This window comes from Silurus meridionalis, chromosome 15 (assembly GCF_014805685.1).
Source record: "Silurus meridionalis isolate SWU-2019-XX chromosome 15, ASM1480568v1, whole genome shotgun sequence".
NCBI classification, from domain to species: Eukaryota; Metazoa; Chordata; class Actinopteri; order Siluriformes; family Siluridae; genus Silurus; species Silurus meridionalis.
Genome location: NC_060898.1, coordinates 8,741,478 through 8,753,493, shown reverse-complemented (window position 1 = coordinate 8,753,493; position 12,016 = coordinate 8,741,478). Strand labels below are relative to the sequence as shown.

At 33.9% G+C, this 12,016-nt stretch overlaps 1 protein-coding gene across 1 annotated transcript in view; it reads right to left on the bottom strand.

The window, feature by feature from the left end:
* The window catches only part of LOC124397546 (formin-binding protein 1), a 71,714-nt gene that overhangs the window by 6,262 nt on the left and 53,436 nt on the right, over window positions 1–12,016 (bottom strand). Inside the window, 9 exon segments of the mRNA XM_046867084.1 lie at window positions 748–906; window positions 1,134–1,279; window positions 1,638–1,765; window positions 1,860–1,992; window positions 2,795–2,846; window positions 2,849–2,903; window positions 4,547–4,582; window positions 4,864–4,878; window positions 8,085–8,171. Coding sequence (XP_046723040.1) covers window positions 748–906; window positions 1,134–1,279; window positions 1,638–1,765; window positions 1,860–1,992; window positions 2,795–2,846; window positions 2,849–2,903; window positions 4,547–4,582; window positions 4,864–4,878; window positions 8,085–8,171 — 811 coding nt within the window.

Genomic DNA, 12,016 nt, shown 5'->3' with positions numbered 1-12,016 from the left:
ATCTGAAGGTTCTAGAGAGGCCAGTCAATGTCCTGACTTGATTCCAATGAGGACCTTAAATGGGCAAATTATGTTTGAAAGCCTTATATTGTGGCTAAATAAAGGCAACTCTGCAAAGAAGAGGATGTCAAAATTCCTCAACAGCAATGTGAGGAAAATCTCCATTGCTCAGAAACCTTACATTTTCCCTGCTAAATGTGGCACAACCAGTTTAAGTTTAGTAAATCAATTACTTTTAATATGGGTGATAAAGATGGTGCATAATTTTTTCAATCAATGAAATAATATTTTATAAGATCTTTATGCCATTACTGACACTAAATTGTCACTAAATAATAATCCTCACATATAAACTATACTATAAACTACACTGTATACTCAAGTCATTTTGAATTGTAAATCAAATGTAATATAAATAGAAATGTAATATAAAAGGGTCACTAGAGGGTAGCTTATAATGCATATTAACCATCTGATACATTTAAACAGCAGGATATGATGCTATAACATCAGCAGATGCTGATTAATTTTTGTGTGTTTTACATACCATTTCTCATGTGGTATCTTGTAAAAAATTAGTTTGCCATAAATAGAATATACTAATCAACTTTGTAGTCAATACATTGAATGTGTTGACATTTTCTTTTTCACATTTTTCCCTAATTAAATAGTATTACATATTACAAGATTTACATATTATGACCCCCATTTATTTATAAACCTACAATACTATTCAGGTGTGGATACCTTTGGCATTGGAGTCGAGGAACACCTCAATGTATGATGAGGGAACGTAGCCCTCCTCTTCCTCGTTCCTCCGGACACGTGTCCAGCCATCTCCTTTATCCTCCTCGATCACAAAGAGCACCTCTCCTTCTGCTAATGCGAGGGTACCCTCATTGTTTCCTAAAGAGAGAAGATAGAGATATAAAGGGAAAGAGGTCAAATTGAAAAAGAGGCTAAATGGCTACAATCCAAACAAGACCATTTTATTCGTCCCATTGAAATCATTCCCATAACAAATGGCACACAATGGCTAAACTATGACAAAATTATCAACATTTTCAGCAATGACCATAGACATATACTCAATGTGTGTTCGTTTTGTTTTGGTTTTTGTATGTCCGTGGTACCTTCAAAAGGGTACAATGCTTTGCAGGTTCCAATAGTGGGCAGCATTTCTTCTTCAGCATCATCAAATTCATCAAACTCAGGATCAGTCTGAGATTTTGTCTGTACTTCAGAGCTCTGTTCCTCAGTGTAGCTACCATCTGGACTGCTCCATCACACACACAAACACACACACACAGACCCGCACACACACAGATCCGCACACACACAGAGTAACTATAGCAGCAGCACTATTTACTGAGTCATTATCACAGGCATTAGCAAGCTAATTTGCTAATAACATTCAAAAAGCAAATCAGTGTTGCAATGAAACTAGTTGAAAAAATATGAGTATTTAATACATTTAATACAATTAATATATTAAAATTTAATTTATATTCTTTTTAGAGTCTGGTTCAATTTTGTTCCAGTGGTATTCAAGCAAATCAGTACACTGAAATTCTATAGAGAATGTCATAGCTGCAGAGACTGCAAAAATAAAAGCAGAGGTGTGTGAGTGTGCATACCTTTCACGGTCCTGAGCACAGTTATTGTTGGATGTCGTGGTACTGTTTTGAGTTTCATATGCAACACTTTGTCTTTGAGTAGATTCATTTCTCACCGGCATTCTGCCCTCCACTTCTGCTAGCCAGCCCTGCAATGTGTAAACACATACACACAGAGCACATAAGTAGTTTTGTTTGTAGCTGGGTATGACATAGGAATAAACACTAAAATTAAATATGCACCTCAAACTTCTGTAGCTCAGCCTGTAGTTTATCAACGTTATGGCTGATCTCTGCAAGTCGTGGGTCCACACTGCTTGGATCCCCCATCTGGGGGTTCTTCACATACACATCCTTCATTTTAGTCAGTGCATCTCTGAAACACACACACACACACACACACACACACACACACACACACACACACAGATTACATCTCTGCAATGACAGTATATGATGATGCATATACACACACAAAAAGTTGGCCAAAAATGTTGGCTATAATGATCATTTTTGTTGTACCTTTGTTTCTTTTTATATATAAACTTATTTGATTTGCATCCATAACCCAGAGCAGAGTTAACCAATCCTTTGGAATATGTGAGCTCATCTGTGCAGAAGTGGCTAAATGCGTTCTCTGAGTGGGTTACTCTGCCATGATTTCAATATAACTAAATTGAATTAATAGAATATATTGTTGGGAATACATCAATGTGGTAAATAAATAACAATTGTTTTTTATATATACAGTAATCCCTGTTTATCTCGGTGGTTACATTTCAAAACTGCTTGCGATAAACGATAAACCGCGAAGTATGCTATTATATGTATACAGTACTGTACTGTATTAACATTTTACTTCATTTTATCATTAATAATTATATTTTTATTGATAAATTTCATTATTTCAACCTAAAACTCCATAAAACAATTCCTTATAAGTTTTTTGGTCTATCGGTGAGAGACCAGGAAAATCAGCCAAACAAATTAGTCATGTGGCAAAATTAATTCCGCAATAAACCGGGGCACGAGATTCAAACCGCGGTAAAGTGGGGATTACTGTATATATATATATATATATATATATATATATATATATATATATATATATATATACACTGTATGTGTGTGTGTGTGTGTGTGTGTGTGTGTGTGTGTGTGTGTGTGTGTGTGTGTACTTCTGGTCCAGCTCTTTCTGTATGTCTTTATTAATGTCGTCAATCTTAAACATAGTTTCTTCCTCCTTTGTTCTGGGGGCAGATGACTAAAATCCTCTGGAGTCGCACCCTAAAACCAATACAAAGAGAGAGAGAGAGAGAGAGAGAGAGAGATAGATAGATAGATAGATAGATAGAGATAGATAGATAGATAGATAGATAGAGAGAGATAGATAGAGAGATAGAGAGAGAGAGAGAGAGAGAGAGAGAGAGAGAGAGAGAGAGAGAAAGTCAATATCTTAAGTGAATGTATTGACTCTATACTTACCCATGCAGTTTAAGCAAAAATGTGATTGGGATATAGATATAGCTTCTTATAGTCTGACTGACTATCTTTGTGTGGATTTGAAGTTGATGATTTCTCTCCTTAATATAAATATGAATTATAGGATTTGGAATTTTGGTCATAGGCAGTATGATTCATCAGAATTTGTGTCAGGTCACTTTGTAATTTTTTTAAGTAGCTAATTTCCTGTTTCCTGCACTGATGTATTGAGCTCTAGGGTTGTTGAGTCATCCTTCAGAATTTTCCCTATTTGCTGTTTTTGTGGTTGGAAAATTAAGCAGCTTGTGCACAATGAAAAAGAAGATGAAACATTCAGACTCCAGTACGATTTTCCCCTGACTTGGGCCAAAAAATTTACTTGCATTTTTGACCTGCCTAAAGCCTTCACTGACATGATTTTTACTTTATTATGTTTGGAATGGAACATGCTTGGATTTGTACTCAAAACTTATCCAGGTTGTCAGCCAGCTAGTTATTTTGTTATATTAATGACCACTGAATATCAATGTAAATTCCAGTTCAAACATCATTTGGTAAATGTCACTCTACTTTACTCTCTGCATGTAATGTGTACACTGCATGTACAGTGCACTTCAAACCCAACCCATTTCCCTTGGTCCAGCATGCAAGGTTGCAGCAACACAACAAAAAAAAAATACTATGCATGCAATACTAACAAAATAAACCTAAAATAATCATTACCATCCCAGTACTCATGCAAATGATAATGCAAAGCATGCATCAATCATATTTTCTTTAAATTGCTTAATGTCCTATAAAGGTTCGTTTTTAGTATTTAGTTCGTTAAAGAGTTCGTTTTTAGTATTCCTCATCATTTAAATGAAGAAAGAATGAAAATCTAAATAAATGTACATAGTTACACAGGTTTTTATTTTATTTAACTTTTGTTTATAAATCTATAACTATATATACATAGATAAATATTTCATTTAGGATATTTGTAATATATATTATTTTTAGGAAATTTGTTATTGTTTCAGTAAATATTTTAATGGAATGTACGAATTCTCAAAATTTTATATTTTAAAATAAAAAAGGTATATTAAATGTAATGTAAAAATCTGTTGCTTAACACAGTGACAGATAAACTGCACTTTTATGCAAACAGAAAGCTTTTGTGTGTACTAAAGTAGAGGTGTGTTGGAAACCTGGGAACCAGCAAGAACAAAACAGATTCTGGAGAAACAAGCAAAAAGGCTGAGCTAGGGCAACATGGGACCAAAAAAAAAAAAAAACCACATCACACACCTTTAGACTAAAACTATTCAAAGGAATTAGGTACAAGGTAACTACTTATGGGTTATTTAACCATTAGGTGAAAGAAAGCCAAGATGTTATTGTGCTTAACTGAACAGTTTAACAGACAAGCAACTAGACAAGAGGAACAGTGTTGGGTTTTGGGTCACCTCAATAAGATTCCGCACGTGGGCATTGAGCGAGATCTAAACAGAGGGATGGCCACCACAGACATGAGACAGACAAAACAAAAACAAAAGCAAACAAAACATAAGACAACACCACATTTGTGAACTTATTAAAATAACAAATAATAAAATAAAAGAAATTGATATCAACTGATTAAAATGAACTGCAGTTCATACAATAAGGCATCAAAATTAAAAAGAACACAAGGTGTTATTAGTGAAACGGTTTTGTGGGTTATGAAGACATCGAGCATGCTACAGTCATGCCAATAAATTCATGTGATTATCAACATGCTTACCAACTTCAGAGAGAGCTTCTCGAGGAGAAGAGAGAGAATGATGAAGAAAGGAGCAGAGAGAGAAAAAACAACATCAGAGGAGCCACACTGCATCACTGTTCTCTCACAAGTATACACACACACACACACACACACACACACACACAATGTCTATACTAAGTTGGGTCATGATGTCACTGGTGAAGGTCACTACTAAAAAAGTGCTCAAAAAGCAAAAAGCAAATTCCTATGCATGTTTTAATTTTCCTATAACCGGACAAATATTGCTGTGTACTTATCAAGACTTACTTTTTCTACATATTGATGTGTCTTGATATTTTGACAGATGTGTTTTTAGACCTTAAGAACTAGCTGTTTTCAGAGAAATAACTTTTATATTATTATTATTATTATTATTATTATTATTATTAGTAAAATTGTCTGTGCTCAGCAACATTCAAAATGTTCCAGATGGTAAATATTCACCCACATCTGTGAGCTACACAGCATGTCTCTTTAATCATAAAATGCTCACTGTAAAAAGTGGATACTTTTGAAAAGATTTAAAAGCATCCATTTATTCTTTTGTTTTGTCACCAATTTTAACAAATTATTAGCTAATCGGATTAAATATACAAATACGTTTGAATAATTATTTAAGAATAAAACATGGAGGGGTGTGTTGTAATAGCAAAATAGTAAATGCTGCAGAAGTGTAAATGATTATTTATTTGTTTGTTTGTTATTAATTATTGTTTTTTAGTAACAACCTATACTGAAGTATTTGATTAATGTATTTTTATTGTATAGAAAATGTAATAAAATATTAAAAACACCTACTGGCCAATTAGAATTACTCCGATGATATTAAGTATTACCACACATTTACAAATGCAATACTGCTTTTACACAGCAGTTTTATAAACGAGAACAAAAATTAAGATTAAGTCACATTTCAGACACAAAAAATGGCAAAATGGTCTGTTTAATTTTCCTCTGCTAAGTAAAACAGATCTCTAAAAAAGCCACTTACACTATAGCCAGCATATTCATCATATCATCGAGCTGGCTAAATAGCTCTCATTGTTTTGAACATTCCCATTAAAGGTGTGTCCGATAACATTGGCATCTGATCTTTCTTTTTATCTTTATCTTTCATCAGACTATTATATTTTATAGAAACAATTTTATTCTTTAAAATTTAATTTTGCCATGTGTGCTGATAATGTTGCTATGTCTTATGTAGTCATCGTTTCAAACTAGGAAGTGGAATCGTACACAATTAAGACAAACTAGTGGAGTGATGCACACAGTGAAACATCTTGTGCAGTTACAATTATAGGTAATACCGGCACTCTGGAATAATGCTTAAACAATCAAACTAGTAACCAATATGTAACTGTTGAAAAAAAGAGCCCACGATTCTAACTGTCACAGAAAGGGGTGACCATCAGCAACAGAGCTAAAAACACATAAAACATAGAAGGTGAAAACTGTAACTTTTAAGCATTATGAATACAATTTTCCCTTTCATGATTTAGACATTCCATATAATGTTTCCCCTTAGCGATTTGAAGTTTTCAAACAGAAAGGTTTATTTTGACTACTTATATATTGTGTATAGAAACATTTATTGTGAAACATGACATTTTGAAGTGTTAATGAGCACTTGAGAAGCCTAATAACAAAAGAATCATGCATGCACCAAATTTTCTATTTGAATTGTAGTGAACTTCATCAGGTTACAAAAAAAAAAAAAACTTGATGTTAAAATGATTTGGGGGGAATTGTCTAAATTGGCGGGATTGGCTTCAGCCAGACAATGGCTAAGAAGCATAGATAGGATAAGAGACAAAATAGATTATGACAGAAAAGAAATGAAAAAGGACAGAGGAAAGAGAGCAATTGCAGTGCTCGATTGAAAAACACATGAAATCCACATGGCAATGAAAAATTTCTTAAAACCAATGTTCATTTTCATATATACAATTACGTCCTTAATACACTGTGACACAATAACACAATAAAAGCTTCTTTCAGAGTAAGACACTAGAGCACTGGTATATAGAAAGCCTGTGTTCGAATTACAAGGCAAGAATTTGTTTAGAATTGTTAAAAATGTAAACAAAAATGAATTTGGAAAGTCTTTCAATAAAGTATAAAAATCATGTGATAATTAGTGACTTATTTTGGAGCAATACAGACATGCAAGTATGTGTTCCATACTAAATACCTAAAAACTAGCAAAGTTTTTACAGTATGGTTGGTATCATCTAACAGTTACAAATATTCAACATAATAGTTGAAGAAACTACAGTGATTTGCATTTTACCAAACTCTTCCGGAGCAAGAATGCTGAAACATTGGTCAGGAAACATCTTGATGACAAAATAATGCATTGGATCTTAATGTTCTTCCACTAGGGAAAGCACATATTGTTTTTAAAAGGTTAAACATTACAGTACAAGTTCTGCAGTGCTAATATATCTATACAAGGATGACCCTAATGCTATAATTCTACATTACTGAATATAACACATTTTGATAAAAACTATACAAAACATAATGTGTAATGTAATGTAAACTAACAAACATGACACATTTGTATACAGTACAAACAGATATATAAAGAGGCATGTATTGAAGCTACATGATGGAATTTAGACAAACAGCTACAATCTTTATGACATCAAGAAGGACCAGGGGTAAATTCTGAGACATATCCACACATGTCCAAATAACACAAAGGTCAAAGTTCACATAGTGCTTGCCTGGTCTTAGGCTTTATCCTTTCATTTCCAGCATAATTTCAAGCATTGCACTTGTGGCACTTTGAGAATTAACCCCTACACGCACACTGATTTACAGCTAAAAAGCTCTGACTTGAGGGTTCAAGGGTAAGTGACAATGGCAGGGCTATAGGTAGAATAATAGATAGTACAATATTGCTAATATTGTAAAAATATTTACGATTGGAATTTCATTAAAGTTAATCAAAAACAGACGCTAACCTCATTTATGAAATAAAATAAAAAAAACACTAAATGAGGTTATGTCTGTAGGTCACTTATAAGACACGTCTAACTACAGATTTATTCAGTGTGCACACACACACACACACACACACACACACACACACACACACACACACGTATAATATTCTCACCAAGACCAGTTCATCTTGGCTGAATAATAGGAAGACTTTCACACACCCATACAAAAATACCTACACACACACTTACGACATATTGCCTGGCCTCAAAAGCATAAGTAGGCCGGCCAAGAGTCCTCTTCATCAGCTCTTTATCATAGTGAAAGGACTGTGGAGACTGCAGCAAGGAAAATATTCTTATCAAGCCAATGTGTGCATGTATATACATACGCACATGTGTGCACATACGCACACACACACCACACCCACACACAGAAGTGAATACATAATCGGTAATCTGTGTAGAATGTAGATGATCTAAAATGTCTGTTTCTTAATGAATAGTGAATGTACAATAAGATCCTTAATATAATCAATTATTCTAAAAATGTATTTTGCAAACAATTACATTTTTTTCCAAGAAGATTCCATCATTCTGTATTAAAATGGAACCTGGTGCTGTAAGGCAAATGATCTATTCATAATTATCCAGCTGTATGTTTTATCTCACCACATTAAATGTTTATTAATGATTTAAAATATATCCCTAAAACTACACTGGAGAGATTAGACAGCATTTAAGTATTTTCCCTCATGTTACATACAGATGTCAGATTAATGAAAGACAGTGGCATGGTTTTGCTGGTATGGTTTAGGTTTTTGTCTCCTCTGTCTGTTTGTTGAATTTTATTCAATTAAATACAATACATTTTTATTTATATAGCACTTTTAACAATAAACATTATCTCAAAGCAGCTTTAGACAGATAATGTGGTGATAAAAATTTAAAAGATTTTCTTTATAAGTTGAAGTTTGTTCCGTATAATAATTTTATATAATTTTATATAATGATTAAGCATTGATATCCTTTCCCAAGTTAAAAATGCTCAAGCATCCATCAATCCCAAATGCCATAATAGCAAATGTGATTCATCAGAATAGGTCACTTTCTTTTATTGCTCCATTTATATATTTTGCTGCTCACATGCCCATTGTAGGGGCTTACATTTGTGCACAAGGGCCAGCATGAACACTGTGATCACTCTTGGGGTCATATTAACAGTTTTACTTTGTTACTTTTTTAGCAATTTGTGTTACAGTACCTTTTCTATAGGATCATAACAGAAAGATTTACATCCACCCCTATATGGTTCAATTAGCCTTCAGTGCCCATGTCCCTGTTCCAATGGCTCTGACTCAGTCATCTATCCCTGAATATGCCTCTTTTCAGAGTCTCTCAGATATTAATGCTTAAAACACCTCAAATATGAAAACTCATATTTACTTTACCAGTAGTTTTAATGTTATTGCTGATTCGTTCATAAGTTATGGATTTCATATTCACCAGATCTTAAACAAACTAAGCACCTATGGGACATTTTTGAGTGACATGTAAGACAAATGCCCTCCAACACTGTCATCAAAACACCAATTGAGACAATAGGTTTTGAAGGAATGTTACTCATCTCTATGGTACAGTTCCAGAGACATAGAATCTGAGCTATCTGCAATAGCAATGTAGTTCGTGTCTCAGCACCTTATTCAGATTTACATTAATACAGAACAGACTCATCTATTTTATTTACATACATAAGCAATATAGCCTGTCAGAGTAAATCCACACTCACACACAACAGACACATATGCCCCGACACACAAACACTCAAATAGACAGATACCCAGAGACACTAAATATACTCAAATAATCTACCTGCTTATGTACTTATGAACACACACAAATAATATAGTGATTCTGTTTTTCTGTATCGTGTGGTTTACTTTTATACACTATTCTTGACAACAAAACACAGACAAATACAAATAAACTCTAAACTTTTAAACTATAGATCAAGGGTTTCCAACCTTTTTTGGGTATGAACCTCTTCTAACCTTTGATTCGCTTAAATATCAGTGACGTATATAATGTATATATGTATATATATATATAAGGAGGACAGATAGTGTTCTCCTGACAATGTTAGCTGTTCAAAAAATTGCAGAGGAAACCCATGCTAGCATTTACTAAAATGTGTAGGAATTAGTGACAAATTTGGAAAGAAAGTAAAGAAGTACATGTAACTGCAAAATATTGAATATTATTGTCTAATGCATTTTATTTGCATTAACAGTATTTGGGGATCAATGGAATCAGTCAATATGGAGGTGTAGGTAAATCTGCCTCCACACTGCCTCAGTGAATGCTGAGCCAAGGAAACATATGCACCTAGCCTTCCAAAGAACAACTGGTACAGTAACTGGGAAATCGCCCCCAAGTGGCTAAATAATAAACTGCTGAAAAGTTCAACAACAGTTGACTATACAAAAGTTTTTATGGGGTTTTTTGGGGTTTTTTGCTTAAATGCTTGAGCCAAAGACAGGCACCATTAACAAGTGTTTACTCTCTCTGGAGGCCTAGCCTACAGATTGAAAACCCCTGCTATAGTTAACAGTAACAGTGGACGCTTAAAGCTTGAAGCTCAGATGGGTGGATGAAGAAGTGATTTAGCAGGTGGGATGAAACATTTTAAAATCTCTCTATTACTTGTGTTTCCCTATCAACCTTCTTTTATACATCCTGATTTATCTCTTTCCATTAACATTCCATACTTATGTTCTTCCTCTCAAAGACGCCATTCTGACCTGTTCTTTAGCATCAGTTCTTCAAATCTACTTATCTGTGTGACCCTAATTTCTATACAGTGTGTGTGTGTGGGTGTGTGTGTGTGAGAGAGAGGTTAGGCATGAGGTTATGCATGAGTCCAGGCATGTAAAAAGGAGGAAGCAATACTTCAGCAAATTTTGGTCATAGGACAGTCCATATGTTGAAGTGGTACTGCAAAGAAGCCCAGTTCCTTTTTTTGAAATATCTACTTCCTGTTCAATAACTGACACAACAATATCAGAGTTTCCTGTTTCACTATTTTGGGTTGTGAAATCATGGTGTTTTCTTTCATTGTAAGGTCGTATCTATGACTATATTATAACGTATAATATCCAGTAAGTGCTGTTAAAAAAAAAATAATAATAATAATAAAACCAAACAAAAAAACATCAGTTTTCAGCAGAATATTTATGAACTGTTTGTACTACTAACGCCCTGTGAGTATACACCTCAAAAACCCCACCCTTGTGTTTAGTCACTATGCCCTCCTGCACTTTTTTTTGAGAACTATTAATTATGTGCCAACTTGCCAATTCTTTAGACTTAGGTCTAAGTTAGCTGCCATGCTTAGATTTCAATTTTTAGCAGTGCTGTTTGGAAACACAACTTTCATATGAAGGAACCTTAACATCCAATAATGTTACATGATATATTTAATAGATAACGAGCTTATATTTGTGTAGAATAGCTGACTTTTATTAGACTGCATTGTAAGATAGCTGAGTATGTTTCATTGCATTCACGTCAGTGTGTTTCCTTTCATAGCAATACACAATTAACTAATGATCTAGCAAGCTATGAAGAGGCTTAAATACTAAGCAGTACTATACTTTTTCTATGTTGCACAGTATTGTTTATTTACTGTACCAATTATATTTGAAGGTTTATTGATGACCTCTTTTATTGAGAGGCCTAAAAAGGTAGTAGGTGTAACATGTTTTTAAAAGTGCTAGCACCCATAGTGTTTTAGTGTTTATTCTTCTGTCTATCTCATCTGCTGTACTATCTCATCTATCTTTCTTTTCTGTTGACACGTTAAGGCAGCAGGACTGACAGACAATGACTTTGGTATGAAAGTTATTTGGAGTTTCCACATACATGTATGAACCTGATTCTGAAAAGATCATCTGTTATTCAATCACAATATTTAAGCAGCCAATGTGTGTGCTGCTGCAGGCTATAGAATGTTGAACGAGAGGCCTATGTTATATTTACTTTACTGAGTCACACAACCTTAAAAAGCATTAAACATAGCTACAAACAATATGAAACTTCTGAAATTTAGCAAGGAGTCTGATGACTCTGTTGAGTCAATTGAATAGTGAGAGTGTAAAATTTAGCAAATGCAAAAAAATATAATC